Here is a 25,252-nt window from a genome sequence, read left to right as displayed (position 1 = left end):
ATCGTCCGCCATGTTGTTTTCTTCCCGTCTTCCCGCTTGCGCGTGTCAGGCCACAGAGTAGTGACATTTGTCAAGTACTAGTGCCGTTCAGGTTGGATGGACGCGACCGGGACGTCGGTCACATTAGAATCGGCTATGTGTCGGATATCCAGGTGACCTGGGGCGCATTCGAAAAACATCCGAGATGTGTTGTCCAGACTGTCATGAAAAGATCAGATACAAGTCGTATTGAGGCACAAAGCTCAGAATTAGGTCACTTCAGGCTGCAGTGTGAACGCCGCATGAAGTGACCTTTATTTTTACAGTGCATTTACAGCAGCCTCAGCTGACCCAATTGCTTCATAACAAACACAACATCACAGGCAGTTAGATTATAAAGTAGAACATAAAACTAAGTAAAAAGACAAATATAAATTTGGTAATGATACCAAAAGCTAGTAAAATGAATGAAAACCAAACAATACCTTCATTTTAGCTGCAGCGTTTTTCTGTCTTTCTTTAAATTTTCTCTTACTCTGGACTTAAACTGCCCAACTGATGGAGAGAGCTCAACAGACAGGAAACGTTTTGGATATAGAACAACGTCCAAGCAGCCTGGGTCACATTAAAACAATCTGATCTGTGTTGTTCAGACTGCCATGAAAAGATCAGATACAGGTTGTATTAAGGCAGTAGAATCAGTATCACCTCAGGCTGCAGCCTTATTAATTTTTCAGCCAAAAAAGAGACCAGGGTTACTTTCGAGTTTCCTGACTTGTTGCTTCTTGTCTTTTCCTCAGGAGTGCAAGAAACCGTCGGAAGCCTTTGGCTTTGAGCAAGCAACAAGAGAGTACACTTTGCAGAGTTTTGGAGAAATGGCCGACTCGTTCAAAGCTGATTACTTCAATATGCCTGTTCATGTGAGTTCAGCTGGAAATTACAGGACTCCGCCTGATGTGCTGAAATTAGAGACAGAGCTTAAGTGTCCAGCACTCTTGTTTTGTGTAGATGGTTCCCACTGAACTCGTGGAGAGGGAGTTCTGGAGGTTAGTCAGCAGTATTGAAGAAGACGTGACCGTCGAGTACGGCGCAGACATTCACTCCAAAGAGTTCGGCAGTGGCTTTCCTATGAATAACGGGAAGAAGGAACTCACGAAAGAAGAAGAGGTATGCTTAGCTCATCGGTTGTTAATGGATTTCCTGCGTCTCTTTGTGGTACATTTTGATAAAAATTTGCCTCTTTTGTTTTATTTATATAAGATAATACTTTATTTATCCCCCAAGGGGGGAGAATTTTGTCTGTCCCAGCGTAGCACACAATAAAATTAAAATATGTGAAGAAATAACAAATAAATAAAGTAATAATAATAATAAACATACAACAAATAACAATGAGCAGTGACAGTCTAACATTCTGTTATAAATTGTATATAACAATATATATGTTAAATACAGATAAAAATATTAAATTATGCTTTGCATATTTTCCATGAATGATGCTTGTAGCCTGAATTGTTCAAATTAATTCAGAACGAAACCCTTTTCAGTGAAACTGACCTGTTTTTGTCTGTTGGGCAGGAGTACGCGCGCTCTGGCTGGAACCTAAACGTGATGCCTGTTCTGGAGCAGTCGCTCCTCTGCCATATTAACGGAGACATCTCTGGGATGAAGGTGCCTTGGCTTTACGTGGGCATGGTGTTTTCAACGTTCTGCTGGCACATTGAGGATCACTGGAGCTACTCCATCAACTACCTGCACTGGTACTTCACCTTCATTGCCTCTGTTTGTTTGTGTCTGTTTGAGCATGAATGCAGTAATAAAGTGTTGAAGTGAAGCTTGAGGCTCCGTTTTCCTCCCTTAACCTCCAGGGGTGAACCCAAGACTTGGTATGGAGTTCCCTCTGCGGCAGCTGAACAGCTCGAAGACGTCATGAAGAAGCTGACACCAGAGCTGTTTGAGTATCAACCCGACCTCCTGCACCAGCTCGTCACCATCATGAACCCCAATATCCTCATGGCTCATGGTGTACCGGTCAGTACCGCATCAGCGACGGCTCCGAGAGGAACCTCTCTGTGAAGCTTCTCCAGTTAACTTCCTGTTTCCAAATTCTAGGTGGTACGCACTAACCAGTGTGCCGGCGAGTTTGTGATCACTTTTCCTAGAGCCTACCACAGTGGCTTCAATCAGGGATATAACTTTGCTGAAGCAGTCAACTTCTGCACTGCAGATTGGGTACGTTTGGCTCACTTTGGTCTAATCTGTAGAGTCACAATTAGAAATAAATCAATGATAAATTAAAACAACCTCAGTAATTTTTATTTATTCACTCATTTTATTTCAAACAGGCAAAAAGTAAAAACAAATGATCATGTCCAATTAATGTCCAATTAATGTCCAATTTTACATTATTTGTTCAAAAAGCAGCAGATAGAAGATCTTCTGATTTCCTGCTCCTCTCATACTCGACTTACAAACATTTAAATCTCCAAACATCAGATAAACTTAAACTATTTCCATGTTGAATGGAACTTAAATCCCACATTATCATTCTTAAATGTACAATTATTTTATACCTTTTTAAAATTATCAATAGCATTTTTGGTATTTTTAGAGACAACATATTTCCCATTAAGCTCCTTTTTAAACGGTCTTTTAACCTGGTTTAATTTTGGATTATTTATAGTTTTATTTTCTCTTTCTCTGTTTCTACCAAAAACTGGATGACAGAAGTCGTCAGTCTGATGCTTTGGTGAAATTATTCGAAGGACAATTTTGTTTACAAACTTCAGAAACAAAAAATAAAATGAATTGTTTTTTATTTATTTATTTTGTATATTTAGAATGTTTTTCAGTTCCAGTGTTAAATGTTCATTAGATTTTGAAATTCACTAATATCTAAGACTGTGTTATTGCTCATCACTTGATAATAATCTCAAAGCAACAATAACTTCTGTAGTTTATTATGCAGCTAAGTTTATTATTGATACAGGCCTAATTTGCAGTTCTGCGCGATACTAAGGAGTTTATGTGTTTGTATTTGCAGCTCCCTGCTGGTCGACACTGTATTGAGCATTACCGCCGCCTGAGGAGGTATTGTGTGTTCTCTCACGAAGAGCTCACCTGTAAAATGGCTGCATGTCCAGAGAAACTGGACCTTAACCTGGCTGCAGCTACGCATCGGGAGATGTTCATCATCGTTCAAGAGGAGAGAAAACTGCGCAAGAATCTGATGGAAAGGGTGAGGTGCAGAAGTGTGATGTTTGTCTGGAGGTGGACCGTCGCTGACGTTGTGAGGATTTGTCTGCATTTGCAGGGCATCACAGAAGCAGAGCGAGAGGCTTTTGAGCTGCTGCCTGATGATGAGAGACAGTGTGATAAATGTAAGACGACGTGCTTCCTCTCCGCTCTGGCCTGCTCCAACTGTCCCGAGCGACTCGTGTGTCTCTATCACACTCAGGATCTGTGCAACTGTCCCACCGAAAAGCTCTACCTCAGGTATAACCTTTGAAAATCAAGTAAAAATGATGGAGAAACCGATGTGAAAACTAATAAACAGGCATTAAAAAAGTGGTGTGAAGTGGTCGCACTTTCCAAAAGCCATTAACTGACTCTTGGAAGTATTTTAGACTTGTGCTGAAACCATTAATCATGAATTAATCGTCAACTAATTTAGTAATTGATTAATCATTAACTGGATTATACAAAAAACACAGTTTTCTGAAAGGACAACATATTCAGAGTCAATATTTAAACAAAAACTGGAAAAAAAAATTAACATTTTGCTTATAAAATAAAATAAAAATAAAAACCTTTAGAAAGAGAAGTTGTTTCCACCCATAACTTCTCTAGTGATATTATTTTAGCTTCACATGGTTACTATTCTGAAAAGCCCATTTTGCTATCTGATTATTGATTGGTTAATCAAAATATAATCAACAGATTAGCCCTATGATATATTTTTTTGGTGTAGATGCATAATTTCCCACAAATGATCAAGTGTACAGAAAATAATTGTTATTGTTGCATTTTAGGCAATAAAATATTTAATGACTTAAATAGTTATTTAATTATTGGTCTATTTGCGTCCTTTAATGTATTCCTAATGTTGTATTAAAAGTCTTAAGTGGCTAAATGAAAATTCCGCAGAATTTGACACTTTTTATCAGATTAATCGATAGAATAATCATTTAATTTCCATAGTAATTGATTAGTAGAATAATTGATTTCTGAGACGATAATTAGTTGCAGCAATAAGATGACAATGTTTGTGACCAATGTTGTATCAAACCAAGAGACGATGAAGCCTTGAAAAATGTTTTCTAGGTACTTAAAAGAAAGATATATAGCTGAAAGAATATCTTATCTTGTAGAGTTTAAGTAGAAGCTTCAGTCAGAGAGGAAAAAGTAAAGAAGTTGGGTTGTCATCAACATAATAATGAAGGAAAATATATAGGACTGAGTATAAAGCCTTGGGGTACACCACAGCAAACCCCCTCTTTAATTTTTCCAGAGCCACATTTTCCTGTCTAGCCTTTAGTCATGGTTTTGTTTTTTACCTTGCAGGTACAGATACACTCTAGACGAGTTGCTGGCCATGCTCCATCGATTAAAGGTCCGGTCAGAGTCCTTTGATTCCTGGGCCAACAGAGTAAAAGAGGCACTTGAACAGGAGGAAGGACACAAAATAGGTAGGAAAAACTCGTGAATGATAAACTAAACCTGGAAGAGACAAGTTGATCTTAACATTCAGGGAAATTTTATTTGCAGAAATTCTTGACTTGGAGAAGTTGAAGACGGAAGCAGCAGAGAAACGGTTTCCCGACAACGAGCTTCTCAGGAAACTCAACGCTGTTTTCAAAGACATCGCGTTCTGCCATCAGAAGAGTGCCGAGCTTCTCAGTAACACAAAGACTGGGTGAGATGATTCACAAGCTTCACCTCTTACGTCAGCAGCTTGTTTTTATTCAAACTTATACAAACTTTCATGTTGTCTCCTTTCAGTGACGATAGGATGACTTTGGCAGAGCTGAAGTCCCTGGTTGAGAAAATGCAAAACCTACCGTGTGTGATTAAACACATAAAGGAAGTGCAGGTAAGAAACATGTCAAATAATGTTGCAGTAAATCACGTGTCACACTGGAGCCCTGAGGGCCAAAAGTGGCCCCATATAGGCCGTTTATGTGGCCCTCCAGACTCCAGAGGAACGCTTAAAATTATTTGTTTGAGTCTTCTAATGTGTTTCTAATATTAAATAAAAAATCTGCAGAACGTGGCATTTTTTATGTGGCAAAAAATCATTAAATTAAATTTTAACATTTCATTTAAAGAAGTACTCGGCGGATGCTCAGATGGCTACTTATTAATATTTTAACAGTTTGATGGGTTTTATCAGTACGCTGTGGTACAACCGGCTCTTTAAGAACATTCATGATCTAAATGTGGCTCAAAATGAAAATAAAATGCCGTTAATAAACAACCCAATGTGATCAAACTGCAGGAAGATGTCTGATGAATTTATTTGTCTAAAATTCTTCTATTCGATGTTTCATTTTTTGAGGCGGTTTTGCAAACAGTTGAGGATTTCCAAAAACAGGCCCAAGTCTTGGTCAACAACAAGGACTGGAGGAAGGAGTCGCCTCCTCCTGAGCAGCTGCAGAGTCTGCTGGAGGACGGGGGCAAGCTGCCCGTCGTGGTGCCCGAGTGTAATTTACTCCAGGGCCTAAAGGCGCAGGGCCACTGGCTGGAGGAGGTGAGGCGCACGCTGGGCACAGGAGGAGGGGAGAAGCGCGAGGTGACGCTGGAGGTGCTGAGGAACCTCATGGAGGCAGGCTGCAATGTGGCTCAGAGCGTATCTGTGGAGACGGCCATGGCGGAGCTTCAGGAGCTGCTCACCATCGCCGAGCGCTGGGAGGAGAAGGCGCAAATCTGCCTGGAACAGAGGTAACGACAGCTAATTCATTTGGTAGCTGTGATGACGATGTAGAGACGTCAGATGATGTTTTGTTTCGGTCTGGCAGGCAGAAGCATCCTCTCTCCACCCTGGAGGCGATCGTGAACGAGGCTCAGCTTATTCCCGTCAAGCTGCCCAACATCGAGGCTTTGCGGGGCTGCCTGACGCGCGCGCGGGCCTGGGTCACAGACCTGGAGGAAATCCAGGTACCCAGAAAACCAAGCAACAGTTTATGCAAAATAAACTGTTGCTTTAAGACCTTTTGTGCTTGGCAGAAACACAAAACCAAGCAGTTTTAGTTCATACTGCAGATTTATGTTGCACCTTTCAGCCTGAGACTTTTGATCCGAAAGGGAAAATCCATCCAATAAACCAGGAGTTAGACAAAAATGTACATTTTCTAACATAATTTTAGTCGTTGGTTTCAGGAATCTTGCTATATATATATTTTTGTTTATCAGGAGATTATAGATTTATCTACATTACATACATTTTGCAAAATTCGCATAACTTGTGAATTTTTTTTCCCTTAATGAACATAAAACATCATACCGACAAAACAAAAAAAGAGAAATAGAGAAAAAAAAAAAAAAATATAAATATATATATATATATATATATATATATATATATATATATATATATATATATATATATATATATATATATAAAAATAAAGAAGATGGAGCTAAAAGGTAATATTATTTTAGGATTCTGCTGTTTCTTTCATGTTTGTGCTCTAAGCCATATATCATGGTCAGGAGAAATGAATGAATAAAGTCGTTAAATGTGGCGTTGCAGAACGGGGAGCATTACCCATGTCTGGACGACCTGGAGGGCCTGGTGGCGATTGGGAGGGACCTACCGGTTTTAATGGAGGAACTGAGGCAGCTGGAGCTGCAGGTGGCCAGCGCTCACTCCTGGAGGGACAAGGCCACCAAAACCTTCCTGAAGAAAAGCAGTCAGCACAGTTTACTGGAGGTGAGCCTCAAAGATGGAAAACTCAGAACGACTTCAGTTCGCCTTCCTGTTATCTGCTGAACTCATTGATTCAGACTCTTCAGAGTTACTAAGGATGCTGATGGCTGCTGGCAGGAATGATCCCTTGAAGCAGTCTGTATTTTAATAATCTTATTAATTAAAATTAATTATATAGTTAAAATTAACATTTGAGTAAAATACTTCTCAGTTCCAGGTTCATTGGGGTTTTTTGTACCTTGTCAAACTGCTGTAAGCATTAAACTGTGACCCGTCCTTCGCCTGCTGCAGGTTTTGTGTCCGTGTGTGAAAAGGAGAGATCGGCGGACTGAGTTGGAGCCGCTGGACGAAACTCTGGACGACTCTGATTCCAACACTTTGGGTCTCTCTGCTCAGGCGCTGAGGGACCCGGCAGCTATCGTAAGAATCCTGAACCCCAATCTCCAGGGCAGGGGTGTCCAACCTGTGGCCCAGGGCCATTTTGTGGCCTTTCCACTGATTTTGCCATTCAAGAATGATAAAATTTAGGCAGTTCAGCGCAGCAAGTTGGTGCAGATGGAAAATTAGTTTTATATTTGTAGTCTGGGAAAATTATCAACATAATGGAAAATGACAAAAGTTGGTAAAATTTAGTATTTTTGCATTGCAAGTTCTTTTTACTTGACAATTTTGTCCCACATGACCAAGTCTTTGAACACCCCTGCTCTAAAGAAAACAATGGCTCTTTTTATTTCTCTTTTTTTGTTCTTTGTAGATTTGTGTTTTACGCCTCAAGCGCTCCAGATACATTTGTGTGATTGTGCCGGTGTTTCGTTTCCAGGTTTTGGCTTTCAAGGAAGGGGAGCACCAGGAGAAGGAGGCGCTGCTGAGGCTACAGAAACTGAACTTGTGTAAATCTGGACTCAGCTCGGCGAGTTACAAGGAAAACGGGCGCTGGGACGAGACCATGGACACGGACACGTCTTGCCGTTCTGAGGACTCTGTGAAGGAGATCAGAAACGGCAGCTGCAGCGCCGCCGCTCAGTCGGTGTGCGTTTGCGCCGGGCCGCCGCGTGCGCCTCAGCTCCGCTGCCATCTGTGCAAGGACTGGTTCCACGGCGGCTGCGTTTCGTTCCCTTCCCTCCTGCCGCCCTCCGGCCCACAAAGCAACCGTCTCTGCTGGTGGGACTGGGACACCCGCTTTTTGTGCCCTCAGTGTCAGCGGTCGCGCCGCCCTCGTTTGGCCACCATCTTGGCGTTGCTGGTGGCGCTCCAGCGGTTACCCGTGCGCCTGCCAGAAGGAGAGGCTCTGCAGTGTCTGACGGAGCGAGCCATCACCTGGCAGGGCCGGGCCAAGGAGGCGCTGGAGCTGCCGGAGCTGCAGCGAGCGCTTCAGGAGCTGCAGGAACTCGGAGAGAAAGAGGAGCAGAAGGAGAAGGACGCAGAAGGGAACTCGGTTATCGTCTTATCAGACTCTGAGGGAGGAGAAGGAGAGGACGGCGTAATCGACTTAACGGAGGACAGTTCACCCATAAAGAAGACGAAGGAACTCGATGCTACACAGGTAAGTTATGTTTTTCAGCTTGTTATTGTTTTCATCAAATCTTAACGGTGCAATTCACGATTCATCAAATGATTCGAGTAATTCAATTTTTTAAATTCCTGGAGGCTTCGTTAAATTACCTTTTACCTTATAGGATCAGCTGCAGTTTTCTGGCCGATCGCTGATTACAATCTTTAAAAAAACCTGACCTGCCAATTCAAATTTTGGCTAATCAAAACTTTTCATCTGAAATGTTTATCACAGGTCTCCCAAAATTAAGAATGTTTGAGCTAGTAAATTGTTGCACCCCTACTTTTTAGTCCACTGCGTTGACCACACAGACACAAAATAATAATTTTATAAGCGCACGCAGGGTCAGTTCCAGGCTCCCAGACTGCGTCCAGAGTGAAAGGCTCATCTGTTAAGATGACAAGAGGGTTAAAAAGAGCTAACTTATTTATCATTTTCTCATTTATTTATTTTACTCAAGCAGCTACAATAGAATAGGATAATTTTTTAAATTCAGTTAATGATCAAAATAAAGACTAGATTACTGAAATAATTTTTCACAACATCTCTAGTAGCAAAACTTGAACTTTGTCACATCTTCTGTAAATGTGTCAAACTGTTAAATACCTGTCTTGTCTCTGTTTGGCAGGCTGAGTGTCAGAATGGCATCAGCAAGAAGTCAAATGTTACAGGTAGGACGCTCTGCTGGTTTCTTCCTACGGACCGCTTCCTGCTGAAAGAACGTTTTTAACGCTGCCCTGTTATTTTGCTCCCAGGCGTGGAGTCTCTGCTGCCCCTGCTGCCTCTGCTGAGAGGCCGAGTGGTGGCGCTGTCCCCCAGCGCCAGGGAGCAGCTGGAGAAGCTGCAGCTGGAAGGAGACCTGCTGGAGGTCACCTTGGACCAGACGTACATCATCCACAGAGTCCTGCAGGCCGCCTCAGACCCTCCCAGAGAAACTCTGGAGACGCTCATTCAGGTCAGGCACAGGCATTCAGCAAGTCGGTCTAATGAAATCTAACAAAAACGGTTCAGTCAAATCTACGGTTGTACAACATAGAGTGTAAATGTACTGATGAAAAGGTGAGACATTAAAGCTAAAGATGCACTTTAGGCTTTCAGCAAAGGTTTCTGATTTTTTTATTCAGATGCTTTATTTATGTGTAATTTATTAAACTCACAGAAAAATCTTCAAATCATATCATTAACTTTTTACATTTTTAAAAAGTGAGAATGGCTTTAAAACTGTAATTTCAATAGTTGACTGAACCCGAAACTTACTGTGTACCATAATAAGGTGCTGAAATCGTGTTTTCTTGATTTTTAAAAGTACTGAACTTCAATGCCAGAGCAAGAAAGCATCAACATAAATATATGAACAAAAAATATAGTTTAAATTCATGTTGGTCTTAAATGTAAAGATTTTTTAAATTTTGTAACAGAAAACCTTTAATAATCAGGGAATAGATTTTTTTTTGTCTGTTACCAATCAGAGGTGATCAGTGAAGATGCAATTTTGATCAATTCTGGCTTAAATCCATAACTTATCTGGAGAACAGTAGCTGCATTTCCATCACAAATGTGCGCAAAACATAATCAATATTCCACTAATACAAAACAAAAACACAATTTTGTAATTGTGGTGTTTTCATTAAGTAGTAAATGCAATTAAAATCACACATGAATAAGTTTAACTGATTAAAGGACATGCAGTGGATCATGTCTCTGTTGAAGCGAAGAACGTTTTTTTTCCTTTGCAGTTTTCAATACAGCAACAAAACAAAAATCACCTCATCCTTGTTCCAAAGCTTTTCTCCTAAACATAAGGGTTTTTTTGTTTCTTTTTTTTTTCCAAAATTGCTGTGTTTCTATTAAGCAAATTTATTTTCAAATGTCAAATTGTGCAATTGTATGGTCAGTGTAATGATTATAAACATGAAGCAAAATTAACAAATGTGGCCCCAGGTGTTTTTATGAAAGGCTCTGGCAGCTGAATTAGTAACTTTTACTCTCTCAAAAGATCGAGCTTGAGGAGCAGAGGGGGACGAGGACGAGCCGCGGACGACCCAAGGACAAAAGGAAGAGAAAGGGTCAGCGAGGCAGCAGCGCGGACGCGGCAGGGCAAAAACCCCAGGATGCCTCCCAGTCGAAGAAAATCTGTCCTCTGAAAAACAGCCCGACTCCTCCTCACTTAAACGTCGAAATCCATCCAGAGGTAACGCTTCGGTTCTCAGAAATGCCTCCTGATTCTGTCAAAACCTGATTGTGTTTCTGTTTGCTCAGATTTTGTGATGCAGCCAACGTGGGAGCTGCGTGCAAAAACATCTGTCCAGGAAACTCGAGAAGCAGAACTCTCCGTGCCAGAAACAGTGTCAAGTTATAGAAAGATGCAGGACATCCCCCCCTTCCCACTTCCTCCTCCTCCATTTACCCCGACGCCGCTTCATCCCTCACTCATGTGGTCAGACACTAACAGAGAAATGACTCTCCTTGTGCACTCCACCGTCGCATCGGTAACTCAGCAGTATCTCGCTCATTTTTATTATTTTCCCCGCAACTCTTACCTGAACATTTCTGTCCAGACTGTTGGACCGATGCAAGACTTAAAGCTGTTAAAGCAGCTTCTTTGGTTTCAAGTTCTCTTGAGGTCAGCTGGTTTTGCTTTGTACTACTCCCCACGTTGCTAGTTCAGTCTCAGGACCAACAGCATCACTTTCACTTCCTTCGAGAGCTCTTGTTGACCTTGGATAAGCTAACTTAAACTGTTATTTGGGCCTCAATCCTGATGCTGAGTGCAGGATTTAAGACTGCTGACCTGAGACAAACGGCACCATGGTTACATGTTCTTTTTGTTTCTGTTTTTTTTTTTTTAGTTGTATTTAATCTTGTTTTTGAAGCTGTTCCTAGGAGATGTGCATTTTCAACACCCTGAGTAAATTTTGGGAAGTGTTTTAAAAACAGGCATTAATGTTTTTGGTGCTACTTTTCCAGAATAAATATATATGTACCTCTTGGCTTTATCTTTCCACCCTTACCTTCTGCTCAATGCTTCGTTTTTGTAGATGCCATCCTTTTTGACTCCATGATGTATTCCTCTCAGTCTGATCCACCACCTCATTATTTTCACTTTGCAAAATAAGGTTACTTAAGTGTAACTCACCTGGTCTCAATTTGTTTTGTTTATGAGCTCAAATGACTATATTATTATTATTATTATTGTTGATATTGGAGACACAAAGTTGTCGTGAGTTTGTGTATAAACTTTTAATTTTACTGTTGCCTTTGTTTCTTTTCACTCTTGTTAGGATAAAATAAAAGTTTAGAATTGTTTAGGACTTTGGGTCTCCTTATTTCTAACATCAACATGCCAGTTTATTGAACGCGGGCGATACGGCTTAAAAATAAAATGTGATGTAATTTTTTTGTACCACATTAAATGGGAAAAGAAAAGGAAGAGTACATTTTCACCCCAAAAAATTATAAATTGTCTAGAAAAATAAACATTTCTGAGATGCAAAAATTTTGACTTTTCAAATGTAGATATTTTCTAGGAATAAAGCAATTTTCTGAGATTAATTTAGATTTTTTTTTTCCGAGCAACTTTTAGAGATCAAAAATTGTCTTGTATTTTCCAGAAAACTAGTTTTTTTATTTTTTCCCCGCAAAATTATTTCCTCTACAGTTGTACTAACAAGCTGGTTGTAGATTTCCGTTGTTAATTTTTTGTTTTCTTTTCTAAAAAAAAAATGAATGTGAGGAAATATTTTCAAAAGAGGATCTCATTTCAATCGTCCCTTCTGAATTGTAAAAGTATGAAGGCAAGGCTACAATAATTATTGTTTAATTACAAGAATATGGCTATCATTAGAATAAAGATAAAACGTCTTAAAATTAAGAGTCAATTAGAAAAATTGAGGATATATAAAAATTTATACCAAAATATGACTTAAGATGCTCAACATATCAAGATGGCGGCCCTGCATCTCTATGGAAACCCAATAATCACATTAGTGGAAAAAAATCCCGGTTTTCCAAAGACGGATTAAAATAGATTGATCACCCAGCCCTACAATATCTGCAGCAGAAATTAACAGACATGGTCTCAATGTTCACAGCATTTATTTATAAAAGCTTTCAAACTGCAGACACGTCACAACACTTAACAATTACGTGTTTTTCTTTTCTCTATGCTAGGACTTCAGCAAAGTCATAGAAAGACGAACACAATTGGAGTAAAAGCCTTCAATATTGAAGCATATGGGTGGGGGAATCCGCTCTGTATCAAACATGCATGAGTTCAATGGAAAGAAGCAGCATTTGTCTGGGTATAATAGAGAAGATGCTCCATATAGGAGGAGCAAGTTTCAGAAAACAGCAGGTGCAGCAGATGTTAGGTAAGTTATAGCTTGAAGAATCCATGAATAGCCCTGGTCATAAACAAACCCTAACTGGTCTGCAGGAGTAGAGGACGGCATAATGTTCATTTTGGGAACTTGCAGTGCCTTGCAAAAGTATTCATGCCTTTTATATCGGTGTGTTTTATGTGGTTTCAGATGCAAATTAGTTCATAATTTTAAACAGGAAGGTCTAATAGCAAATAAAAACAAAAATGCAAAGATGCTGATTGCAGCAGCAGAGTTTCTGTTTTTATTGTGAAAATATGTGGAAAAAATCGGGATGTATGAATACTTGTGCAAAACACCGTTCCATTGCAAGAAGAGCTACAGCAGATCAAAAATACCAATTTCATTGGATAATGTTAATCTAAATTGCCTAATCTATTCTTCGGGTGATGATGTCAACATCTTGTCTGTGCTTCTTAAAAGGTCAACAATATTTATAACCTAAATCTTTTTCTTTTCTTTTTTTTTCTTGCGGAGGCGTTTTACATTGATTTTAATGAAATATTGAAGCGGTCCAGCCTTTTTTCTTTTGTGCTTTACAGTCGGTTCTGCCTGAAAGAAAGGCACGGCTCAGCTCCTCATGTCCAAGAGATGTCTGTGCTTAGATAACGCGTTAAAAACCAAACAAACAAAAAACTGGTGGAAGTTGTACACGAACAATGCAAAAAATATTACAAAAGATGCAGCATAGCAGAAAAAAGTTGTCTTGCAAAGTCTTACTTGGACACCAGTTGTCCAGTTTTTATGGCACACGAGTGATTTTTCTTCAATGTTTTCTTACACAGCTGCATTATTCTTGGCCCCGTTTTTCATTAATTATAAAAAGGTGTTCAAGACCTGTAAACATTGCTGTTGTTATTGGCGAGCTTCTGAGGAGCAGCTGGTGTGATCTTGGTATGTAGCATTATGTTTTATTGAACAAAATCTGTGCTTTCTTCCCTTTGTCTCTAGGACGGGAATTTCTACAGGATACATAAAACCGATCTTTATGTTCACAGTGTATAGATATGTGTTTTCTTGCGCTTTTGGAAGAAGTTTTTTTTTATTACTTGGGCTTGTTGTGTGCCAAATTTTGTTATCTCTCTCTAACTCTCTCTTCTCATTGCCCATCTAGTAGCAAACCTTGTCCACACGTAGCCGGATGTCTGGGAAACTGAATAGTTTGAATACTTTCCTTCCCACGTAAACTCTGTTTGATATAGTCAAAAATATTAATAATTAATCATTTATATTAATAAAATAAAATTATTAATAAAAATTCAGAACAAAGTGGAGATTTGGGAATTGGAAACCAGAGACTTAGAGGTACATGCAATGCGATCTGTGACAAATAATGTTGTGCTAATGTTATTTGTTTGGCCATCAATGGAGGAGAAATACGACAGAAAATTAGGAACACACTAAGAAAATAAAAATAAATAATACAACAATAAAATCATAAAATTCTGAGAATAAGTACAACAATAAATTCATAATATTGCAACTTTATGACTTGTCTCGTAACATTATGACTTTATTCTTGTACGAGTTTAATGTCGTAATGTTATGACTTTTTCTCGTAATTTTTCTTTTTTTGCTTTTTTCTCCTTTTGGCTGTAAAACCCCGTCGTAGAAAAATGACTATCAGAGGCCAAAGATCAGCTGCCTTACAACTACTATCCAATCATGCCATTCGTTGTCGTTAGTAGCTTTGATGCGAATCCCAAACGACATTATAAACTTTATTTTCTAACACCGTATTTAAAAGTAGTCTCACCTCTGTTTCTGTCCACATCACTTAACCTCCTGACACAATATTTAATTTCTAACAGGAAGTTGTGGTTTTTGAGGATTGTGATTGGCTGATATTGGTTTTAGCTTTGCAGTACACTGCCCTCTATGGGTTTGACATGTTTACTACAACGCACAGTGGAGTAATTCAGTGAGTTCATGTGGATGAATATTTTTCTTAAACCAGTCCTGTGTGTGCGCAATATTTTTTAAAACTTATGTGAAGGAGATATTTGTTTTTATAAAGACCCGGCTACGTGTGTACAACGGCTCAGACTGTGGTAACAGACAGCAGGGGGTTGTAGACTTTCTTCCCGTCTGCAGACCTGCTCCCATGCGCCAGCAGCTCTTGTATAGTGATCCAGTTGTCCAGGATTCTCCGACTGCGCTTCTTCATGCTCCTCCGGTGGCAGAGTTCCAGTATGGATGCTGGTTCCTGCTGCTGTGGCGCCCCTGGTTGACCTGCCGCGCTGCCACCTTGCTCCCTGTCACGCTCCCTGAGGCAGTCGAGACGGCTCTGCATCATGAACTCCCTGCGCCGCCGCTGCTCTCGGGCTTTCAGCAGCTGCTGCTTTCGCTCCTCTTTGCTCCAGTAACGACCCATCTTCATTTCGCTCACAGCGTCGTCATCTGTCGTCATTCCGCTGCGCTCCTCTCTGATCTTCATGGCACGCGCCTTCAGGAGGCGATCCCTCACAGGTCGTTTGGCCACATAGCGTGAGCCGTCGCTGCGGATCTTCACCTTCCACTCCATTCTGGGGGAAGCGGGCAGCAGAGGAGGGGACAATGCTGAGGGAATGCCATCTGGAATCTGGGAAACATCTTTGCAAGTGCTGCCCAAACTCATTGGACTCGCATCGTCTCCTAACTCTGTAGTGGCCTCTTTGGGGGGATTCCTGAGTCCACCCAGGTGCTCGGAGGCCGAGGGTGTCCTCAGCTGCATGCAGCTCAGGTAGCGTTGCGGGGGCTTTATGTCTGTCTGACGCCGGGACAGATATGGGCTGTTTTCTGCACTGCGTCCGCCGGCTCTCTCAGCGGTCCCATTGGTTCTGGGGTTGCGTCTCATTGCCCCATCTGAGCCCCTCCTACTCCCTACGTCCCGGGATAATGACCTAACCTTTACCCCCGAGCTGGATGACTTGGCCTCACTTCCTCTCCGGTGTGTTTGCGGAGAATACGGTTGGTTTAAATTTGCTTGGATCCCGTCCCATCTCTCTTTTTGCCTGGTGGATGGTGGAAGAGGAGACTGTCCCCCCTCCAGACTCTGAGTGGACAGAGATGGGTACTGTTCACTGACCAGAGGCGTGCTTCTGCAACTTTCTCCCCCAGTGTTGTAGGCACTCGTGCTGTCTTTATCAGAGCGCTCTCTCTCAGGAAGCTCGTTGATGTCTGATAGAGCCTGGTGACAAGACTCCTCACTCACCAAAGAACCGTTTGTCTCCAAGCGCCCAGCTCCTAACCCAGTGCCTGTGCTTGCTCCATTTTTATCCTCATGAGGCCAAACCTTCATGCAACGCTCCCTCAGCTGCTGCATCTTCTGCGCTCTCAAGATATTGCGACACTTAAACTCCAGATGGCGCAGTTCCTCTTCTATGAGGGCCATCTCGTGCTGCGTCAAACTCTCGTTCCTATTCTCGTCCAGTGGGACATCCCCTTCCTCTTGTTCCACCCCCGGAACATTGCTGTTCTTCTCGTAAAAGCACTTGATCTCCAGCAGCTCTTTGTATCGCTCGCACTCTTCTTCGGTTAGCCCAGGCATCATCATCCGCATCGAATCGGCCATGTAGCTCCTCTCTAAACGTTCCACCAGCTCCAGGCCTCCTCCTCCATTGAAGCAGTCCAGTCCTAGCAGAGAGTCAGTGCTGAACTGGAGGTCTTGGGAGTGCAGTAACGGTGGGGTGTCCCCTCTGCCCGACAAGAACTTCCTCATGCTTCCAGGTGTGTTGGTTGTGTTTGTGTTGGAGGCACTGGTATGGTCATCCCCTAGCAGGTCATGTTCTGACGACTCCTCATATCTTGTGCTTTCGTCTGTCCGGCCAACCCCGCTGTCCAACTCCTGGCTGTTACTCAGGACAGTCTGGAGCAAATCGGGAGAATCTCTGCTCAACAAGTGAGCGTGATTGTGACTGGAGAAGACTCCTCCGACCGCAGCGCTGACTTGTCCTGCACCTTGGATGGAAGGGCTGCTCCTCAATCTGGTACTGCTGCTCAAATGAACATCGCTGTCCAGAGGCTCCAGTTCCAGCTCATCTGGATCCAGCTGGTTCTCATTCTAGCCAGCCGATGAATTGAAATTTTTGCATTACGGAGGAGAGATTCGTGTTGAGAAAGGAAGGCGTAGAAGAAATAATAGATTAGTAACGCATCTAGACAATTAAAAATAAAAACATTTTCCTAATACTTGCAGTTAAAGGGACAGTATTGTCTTACATGTTCTCCAATCAAGTAACTGTTATCTTCAGTTGCTATAAAATGCTGTTTTTAACAAATATAAGTTAAGAGATTTCAGCTGGCAACCTCAAGTCTTACTTGTACTAACATTAGAGACTCTACTGCTGGACCATCAGTGTCATTCAAAACTTCCTGCAACCATTGTTCATGGGATTAACTCTAAGTATAAAAACATTAGTTCTCACTAATCTGAATTCACATGCACAAAAACTTCAGTGACATTTCAATCATTATCCTCAGGGTTCAAAGCAAAGCGCTGAACTTTTGAAGCAGGAGAAGAAAAGGGAACATGCTAACGTTAGTTGACTTCAGGTAGGCATGTCTGGTTAGATTTATTTGTGGGACAAAAAGCTAAATTTATGCTCAAATCTACAAAACTCCAGATTTGGATTGTGTTGGTTTTATTAAAGTATTGAACTTCTATTGACAAATTCCCATTCTTAAATGACTTGGCCTGGAATCGGGACAAAAAAACAACAACTGCAGTTCTCTTATTGGTTAAATGAGAGTAGTTGTCCTTTCTGACACCAGGTGGCGCCAAAGGTAGGAAAAACTTTCATCAGTTCAGTTTCTATTGAAAGATTTGAAAGATAAATCTGTTAATTATGGAATGGATTAAAAATAAAAGAATTTATTGAAGACTTTTTATCATTCAATGTTAGAATGAGACAAAATAATATATTTACTTTATGCAGCCTCTTCTTTTTAAGGTTGCAGTTTAATTCAGAGGCTGATGTAATAAATTGAAAGTACTGAAACACCTTCCTCCTCTTCCTCCTCTCTGCAGATTCAGTCTAATTCGTTTGATTTAAATGTGAACTCCTAGACGAGTTGTATTGATCCTCTTCTTTAACAAAGCCCCTCATTTCTTCATCTTCCTCACCATCAGATCAAGCTCTAATCTCTTCTTCTGCGTTTCCCTCTGATGATTATTCGTCCTTCCCTCCCGCTCTGCCCAGTTTGAATCCTAATGTGGGAACAATGCCCCGCCAATACAGATCTTGTAAGACCTTGGCTGGTATTTACTGGTCTTCATATATTCAAACTCAATGTGTTGGAAGAGAGCAGTGTTTATTTGTGCTCTGTGTTTGACCTGCTCTGTTTTTAATGAGTGACTTTTAAATCTGCCCTGCAGCGCAGAGAGAATACAAATGTTTCTGCGCTCACGTAAACACTGCATGTCTCTGTAATGATATTCAGCAGAGAAAGCTTGGCGGAGGCGTTTTGCTCGTCGAGGATCTCATATCTGTTAAAAGTGACCTTGTGACTACTTGACCTTGTTTCTGTATTGATACCATCTTTGTTTTTTTTAACATTTTGTGCACATATTTGCAAAAGAGACAAAGAATTGTGTTTCCTTTTCCACTTTCAATTGGATGTTTTCTTCCAAAAAGGAAATGTAATATTTGGCTCAGGGCTACAATTAATATTTGTAATCCATTATTTTCTCGATTGTTCTGACGATTAATTGGATTAAAAATTGGCACATTCTGCTGACTTTTCATTTAATTACTTAAACTTTTTTAAACAACATTACAAATACATTAAAACATGGAAACAATTTCAAATTAAATTTTTTTTAAATTCCCTAAAATGCAATAATGTATTTGCATTTCTTTATTTGTTGCAAGCTTAAAAAAATACTTCAAACATCAATATGTAAAAATTAATCAATAAAATTTAGTGCTAATGTGTTAACTTTTTATGGATAAACTGAATAATAATTAGATTGTAAAAGGTGCTTCAGATTTTTTACTCTTTTTTACAGAATTTAAACCAGTTGAAGCTAAAACTATTACAATCGATAAGTTTTTTTTTTCATTTTAAATGCAAAATGTGTATTTTTTTTGTACAATTTTTATTTAATTATGCAAAATGTCTACTTTTACGTTTATATACTCCATTAACGATTCATCGATTATTAAATTAACTGATGATTATTTCAATAATCAACTCATCACAATTAATCAGATTAACTGTTTAAGCCCTAATCTTGTTACATGAACTGTAAGAAGAGCTTAGAAAAACGTCTTTCACAATCGAGTCTCCCTTCCCCAAAGACTGCATATTCAATTTCCTCACCTCTATCTCAGGCCTTGCAAGGAGCAGGGAGACATTCGTGCTGTCCTCTCTGGTGAGGATAGCTACCGCCTCCTCTCTGTTCTGGATGTCCACTCCGTTTATCTGAGAGGAAGAGGGGAGGATGACTTTATGAGCTTATTCCAGATAATGTAAAGCCAAAGAGAAACTCAGTTAAGCTGAACCTGGATTCATATTTAGGAGGAATTCAGAAAAGATACTCCAGAGCCTAACAAGGAGTCACACGTTTGGCATGTTTTAGGATTGTTTGTTTTAAATATTTGAAAGGGTGACATGACTTTTTCTGTTTCATCCACAGTTCTCACTCCACAATGCTGGTTTGTATCTTTAAACAAAATGGCAAAACTGAAACTGCTGCTGCGCCAGTTACTTGACAGGTTGTTGATTCCACCAACCTTTCTTAGCTGGCCATGAGAAGCTAACGTATTTCCTCTGCCTACATCTCCCAGAATGCTGTGCGGTTATGGATCAGAGTTCAGTGAATATTCCATCAGATGCTTTAACTATTGATATTAATATATTGTTATTGATTTATTGTCCAGCCCTAACTTAACCACTTTAAAGATTCTCACATTACAATAACATGCAAAGTATTTTACTGAGAGTTTAATAGCCCAGCAGAAAGTAGTGCAAAATTGTGAGGTCAAGAGAAACTAATGCATTACTTTGTATTTAGAAAATGGAGTTAATTTAATCATATGGTATCAATACCTAATATCTCCCTGAGCAAATTTCAAACCTTTATCTAAAGACACAAAATATGGCATAACTGCAGCCTTACAAATACATAACACACTGCAAAACCACAAACTTTTTTGTCTAATTTATTATGATATAAGACAAAACTAACAAGTAACTTTTCACCAAGATATAGGAGTTAATTTTAAGTCAATAATTCTTTAATATTGATTAAGAAATAATAGTTCCACTGGAAGATTATTTCACTTTTGACAAGACAGTTTTCTGATGCTATAAATAAAAAAAATCTGCCATTTGAAATAGTACTTTTTATTAATATTCAAAAATTATTGATATAAGACAAACTGATATATTTCTGAAAAGTTACTTAGAAGTTAGTTTTGTCTTATTTCAAAGGCTAGCATAGAAACTGGACAAAAAAAATCTTGGTAAGTTTTTCTATTTTCAGTTCACTTTTTATTCCCTTTTAAGATACTCAGTCACTTTACAGAGCAAAACAGACAAAAACAGTAAAACTAAAACAAGCTACAATATTAACTAATTCTGAAAATGCAGACCACATATTTGTAAAAAAAAGAAAAAAAAAAAAAGTATGGGTTAATTTGAGATGGTCTACCAGATGAGACCCCGATAAAACACATTGAAGTTGGTAGATGAAACATGAAAAAAAGTTTATACCTGTAGTATTCTGTCTCCTTTACGGATCCGTCCATCCATCGCAGCGATGCTGTTTGGGTTCACCTTATAAAATAACAAGGTGTTAAAAACCATAAAATCGTTGATAATATGTAACTAATACAACGTTTCTTGACTTCACCTCGCCCACGTAGATCCCAAGGTCCTCCTCGTCATCGGTTCTGTAGCACACCGTCAGACCCAGTTTATCCTGCTGGCGGGATTTGTAAAGCTCCACCTCCTGGAGCAGGTAACGGGGAGGTCAGAGGTCGTGGTTATTATGTGCTCAAGGAAGAACAGCGCTACTTAAACACATTTCTACGACAAAAAAAAGGTATTAAGCTATAAGCCTTTCATATCGGTTGAACAATCATTGATTGATAAGTTTTTTTCTATTTTTAAATATCTAAAATACTTTTTGTCATTTTTCATTCAGTGAAATTACTCACATTGGGATGAATATACAGAAATTTTACTCGATTAGGAGTAGCAACACTTCATAATAAAATCACTCAAGTAAAAGTTAAAAAGTACAACATAGTAAAAATACTCCAAAAGGAATTTTTTTTTTTTTTGCTCCAAAAAGTTATCAAAATAAATGTCGCCGGTTACTAGCTAACTTGGGATTTAAAAATCCCTGACCTCGTATTCCAGCTCGTCGTTTCTGTCCACTTCGTGCTGACTGATGTCGAAGTAGTCGGTGGGGTCGTAGTACACAGGCTCCGAGAAGCTGAGGACAAAAGCATTCAGGAAAATACCTTTCAATTGGAGCAGCTTCTGGCCTCAAATGCGTATTAAAATGGACCAACACGACACATCAGCTCCCGTTGTATATTTTTTTAATGAAAACTACTTTATTGATCCCAAAGGTAAATTAAACGTTGTAACTTATATTAATTCAAAATTTGTCAAAGAGATGTTGTAGACAGTGCAATTGGAGACTTAGTAAACTGGAGTGTCTAAAGTTTTTCAATGTTTGGAGCTCAGAAATTTCTTTGTTTTTTTCTAGATTAATGTCAAAATTTCAGAGTTTTTTTTGTTTGTTTGTTTGTTTGTTTGTTTGTTTTTTAAATGGCTCTAATACGGCGTCATACTTCTGTCTCCACAGTTTTGGCCCATGTGACCAAACGTTTGGACACCCTGTGTCGAGCAATTCCCACTCACAGCTCGTTGAACAGATATGGCTCCGGCAGCGGGGGGAGCGGCGGGGAGGGCGGCGGGTCAGGTGGGGGCGGCGCTCCGCAGGGATGCTCTCTGCTCCGGCCCAGAGTCAACATATGCTGGAAGCTGATGTCCGTCTGGGTGCAGCTGTCCACGCAGTCGGCCATGCCCATGGTGACCGCCACGGGGCCCCCGGCGGCCGCAGCCGGGGCCGCGCGTCTCCGAGCGCCCCGCTTCAGGATGCTGGAGAGCCGGGGGTCTCGTATGTCCAGGGTGGGATCTCCAGAGAGACGAGAGAGCTCCTTCGCATTCACCTGCAGCAGAAAATTAGCATAAATACAGATATGTTTGAAAAACAGCAACCACTCCTATTGCAATCGTACTGTTTCAAATTATTGTTACAGTAAAGAGGGGCCTTCATCATATGCAAAACTCACCAAACGTTTCTCTTTTTTCATTCACTCAATGAATATGAATAATATGATGGAATATTAGATACAGCGGCGGATCAGGAGCATTAGAGAAAAAATGACGAGAAAATTCCTGCCAAAAAATTTGTAGAGAAAATAAGAAAATTTCCAGATTCTTAACTTTTGAAACTCACAAATTTCTAAGTTTTTTCTTGCAAGTAACAAATTTGTAAGTTTCAAACGTTGAAAATTTTTACATTTATCTCAGAAATTGTCTCATTTCCAGGTTTTCCTGTAAAATTTCTAAAATTAATCTTTTTTTTCATGCAAGTTTTCACAAAAATTTCCAACTTATTTTCTAGTGTTTTTTTCCTGGAATTGTTCTACTTTTCAAACTCAGAAATGTCCCTGTTTTTTGTCTAGCAAATCTGACTTTTCAAGAAATTCCTTGTTTTTTCAAGAAAACTTCTGAGATTGATCTCAAATTTTCAGAAATTTTTGGTTGAAATTTATTCCTCTTTTTTTTATCTGGTCCTAATACGCTGTTGTTATTAAGGCCATGAACACAAAAAAATGAGAAAAAGTTACAGCAGAATAAATAAATAGAGTATTACAAGAATTTTCTTGTTAAATATGATTTTCTTTTTGCAGTGCTCACATGAAAACCTGCCACTGTGTCTACAATAAAACAGACTGTAACCTTGTTAGTGCACAAAGGGAGATGAATATCCTTTAGCCAAGAGTCAGTTTTCTGAAAGGAACCGCAAGCAGAGAACATCAAGCAGAAGATCAGAAAGTAAATGAAAGAGACCTTTAATCGACCATCAGCGTCAAAAGAGCACAGCATGTTGCCTACATGACCCCTCTGCAAAGAGAAACAGGAAAAAGCAATAAAAATTTAGCTTTAGTGAATTGATTTCTATAACAGGTAGTAAAGGAGATAACCAAGGTTAAAAGACCCAACATTGCTACAATAAAGGAAGCATGTGAATATGACAACATATTAGGACCAATGTAGACAGACAATAAAGTCAACTTCTGCCAAAGAAACTCAGAATTGTTTTAGATTTATTTCTGAAAATGTTTCAGTCAGAAATTCGTGAGAAAAACCTCAGAGATCTTGAGTTTAATCTCAAAATTTTCTACAATGAAACACATTTTTGAGTTCGAAAAGTTAAAAAATGGAAAGAAAAAAAACTTTAAATTTTTAGAAATTTTCTCGAAGAAAAACAAGGACATTTTATACCTCCAAAAGCTAGAAATTTGTGACAAAAAGACTTTTGTAGAAAACCGCAAAACCAAATATTTTGTGTTTGATCAATATTTTTGACTGAGCTTAATATTTAATTTTGAAAATAAATATTTAGTTTGAAAATTAAATGTTTAGTTTGAAAATTAAATGTTCAGTTTGAAAATTAAATTTTTAGTTTGCAAATTAAATGTTTAGTTTGGATCTAAATATTTAGTCAGCAACACAAATATTTAATTTCAAATCTAAATTGTTTCTAACATAAATATTTAGCTTGTTGATTCAATGTTTAGTTTAAAACTTTGGTGTTTATAAATGCATGAATTATATGGTGAAGTTATGATTTCAAAAATCATATCTATATCGCAGGCTAAATAAACCTGTTGTTAATTTTTTGCAGTGTATCTTTACAGACATCACCTCGTAAGAAAAATGCAGTTTAAGAATCGGTACTTCTGTTTTGCTTCTGCTGGTTTATGGTTAGAACCCGTCGTATTCCTGTCACTGCCAGCGACGCTTTGGGATTTAACTGTTAAATAATACAACAGGTCCCATTTTGAAGTGTTTTCTGGTAAAAAGGGCAGAACTGGTGATTTAAACTGACATATGGAGCCACATTTTGACCAAAAATGAGTCGGGATTCAGCCCGTCTTTGAACATTCAGCTGCTGACCTTGGACCTCACCGACTCCACGTCTCTCGTTCATCCTCTCCTCTCCCTCGCTCTCATCTCATGTCCCCTCTCCAGTAATTGCATGTCAAATCAATGTTCCCCTGTGCAGCCAAGCGAAAAAACTTTCCTGCCACATTCGGCTCCTGCTCCCTTGATATTTTCCACTTCTTTTTCACTTTTCATGTCTCTCTCTATATTTCTCTCCTTTCGTTTCTTGTTTTCTGTCCCCACACGCTTCCCTGGCTCTCTGTTGCCTTCCTGGACTCTGGGTTTCTTTCGCCGTGCTGCCTCAGCAGTTCTGTCAGCTCCATCCCCTCCCGGAGGAACCGGCGCCTCGCCCTCCTCCACCGCCATCTATTTCAGCTGCTCCGTCTCCTTGTGTGTGTTTGTCCTTCCCTGCTCTAATGTTCCCCCATAAATCTTACTGTCTGTCTTAATGAGCTTCTTCGCAGCAAATGAGATGCTTTGCAGCCAACATGGCAGTTTGGTGAGGAAACGAATTAGTCCTCTGTTATCTGTATGTTCTGCATTGTGCAAATATTTCTGCCTTGAATTCGTGGTTTTATACACAAAGTCCATCCCCTCACTTTTCCCACAACACAAACCTATTTTAACACACCAAACAATCAGTAACATGGTTTCAGATATTTGTGTAAATTTATAAGATAAGTCAGTGTCTGAACATACAAAAATATGAAGTGTTAACTTCTTATTTATATATTGAAGTCTAATGTATTTAAGTGTTTTTTATGTGTCATTTTTTAAAACAAATGCACTTTTAAAAATGTTTTTACTACCTCTTTCTTTTTTACTTTTACTTTAGTGATTTTAATATGAACTATGGCTACAGTTTATTCAATTCAATTCAAAAATATTTTATTAATCCCAAAGGGAAATCAAATCAAATTACTTGATTAACATTTCTATATACTCCACTCACTGTAATCTCACAATCTTATTTTATTTTATATATTTTTCTAAATATTCACCTCAGACACATTTGCAGGTTTTGCTAAAGTTTATGTTTTTACACAATAAAAGTAGTGTGCTTTGAACAATCTTTCTTATTTTGTAATTTTTAAATGAAATTATTTTCATTTTGTTCTATAAAATATCAACATGTCCATATATTTTGATCTGTCTGACTATGTAATTTTTAAATATTAAATGATTGAAGTTTTGATCAGTTATTTGGCACTTCAGTATTTTTTATCTTTGTTTTACTGG

The 25,252-nt window shown here is 39.4% G+C and overlaps 2 protein-coding genes across 5 annotated transcripts in view; one reads left to right on the top strand and one right to left on the bottom strand.

The window, feature by feature from the left end:
* The window catches only part of iqsec2b (IQ motif and Sec7 domain ArfGEF 2b), a 75,543-nt gene extending 63,778 nt beyond the window's left edge, over nucleotides 1–11,765 (top strand). For all 3 annotated transcript variants that reach the window (XM_055045817.1, XM_055045818.1, XM_055045814.1), the window contains 19 exons: nucleotides 780–899; nucleotides 988–1,146; nucleotides 1,558–1,739; nucleotides 1,848–2,010; nucleotides 2,092–2,211; nucleotides 3,023–3,217; nucleotides 3,293–3,474; nucleotides 4,543–4,667; nucleotides 4,747–4,894; nucleotides 4,981–5,071; nucleotides 5,537–5,919; nucleotides 5,997–6,135; nucleotides 6,731–6,910; nucleotides 7,199–7,327; nucleotides 7,728–8,450; nucleotides 9,088–9,130; nucleotides 9,215–9,414; nucleotides 10,456–10,650; nucleotides 10,719–11,765. In XM_055045817.1, the coding sequence (XP_054901792.1) occupies nucleotides 780–899; nucleotides 988–1,146; nucleotides 1,558–1,739; nucleotides 1,848–2,010; nucleotides 2,092–2,211; nucleotides 3,023–3,217; nucleotides 3,293–3,474; nucleotides 4,543–4,667; nucleotides 4,747–4,894; nucleotides 4,981–5,071; nucleotides 5,537–5,919; nucleotides 5,997–6,135; nucleotides 6,731–6,910; nucleotides 7,199–7,327; nucleotides 7,728–8,450; nucleotides 9,088–9,130; nucleotides 9,215–9,414; nucleotides 10,456–10,650; nucleotides 10,719–10,727 (3,486 nt within the window). In that variant the 3' untranslated portion in view covers nucleotides 10,728–11,765. The remainder of the gene's footprint in view (nucleotides 1–779; nucleotides 900–987; nucleotides 1,147–1,557; nucleotides 1,740–1,847; nucleotides 2,011–2,091; nucleotides 2,212–3,022; nucleotides 3,218–3,292; nucleotides 3,475–4,542; nucleotides 4,668–4,746; nucleotides 4,895–4,980; nucleotides 5,072–5,536; nucleotides 5,920–5,996; nucleotides 6,136–6,730; nucleotides 6,911–7,198; nucleotides 7,328–7,727; nucleotides 8,451–9,087; nucleotides 9,131–9,214; nucleotides 9,415–10,455; nucleotides 10,651–10,718) is intronic.
* A 772-nt stretch (nucleotides 11,766–12,537) lies between these two features.
* The window catches only part of LOC129370122 (PDZ domain-containing protein 4), a 24,035-nt gene continuing 11,320 nt past the window's right edge, over nucleotides 12,538–25,252 (bottom strand). The window contains exons 2-8 of one of the 2 annotated variants that reach the window (XM_055045822.1): nucleotides 22,916–22,969; nucleotides 21,698–22,008; nucleotides 21,176–21,263; nucleotides 20,676–20,774; nucleotides 20,537–20,599; nucleotides 19,142–19,243; nucleotides 12,538–16,880 (exon numbers count right to left, since the gene is read on the bottom strand). In XM_055045822.1, the coding sequence (XP_054901797.1) occupies nucleotides 14,880–16,880; nucleotides 19,142–19,243; nucleotides 20,537–20,599; nucleotides 20,676–20,774; nucleotides 21,176–21,263; nucleotides 21,698–22,008; nucleotides 22,916–22,969 (2,718 nt within the window). In that variant the 3' untranslated portion in view covers nucleotides 12,538–14,879. The remainder of the gene's footprint in view (nucleotides 16,881–19,141; nucleotides 19,244–20,536; nucleotides 20,600–20,675; nucleotides 20,775–21,175; nucleotides 21,264–21,697; nucleotides 22,009–22,915; nucleotides 22,970–25,252) is intronic. The other variant, XM_055045823.1, reaches the window with a different exon arrangement.

This window comes from Poeciliopsis prolifica, unplaced genomic scaffold (genome assembly GCF_027474105.1).
Source record: "Poeciliopsis prolifica strain line A6 unplaced genomic scaffold, Auburn_PproV2 SCAFFOLD023, whole genome shotgun sequence".
Classification (NCBI taxonomy): Eukaryota; Metazoa; Chordata; class Actinopteri; order Cyprinodontiformes; family Poeciliidae; genus Poeciliopsis; species Poeciliopsis prolifica.
Note: the sequence above shows the minus strand (reverse complement) of the source record. Positions and strands in the feature narration are given on the sequence as shown.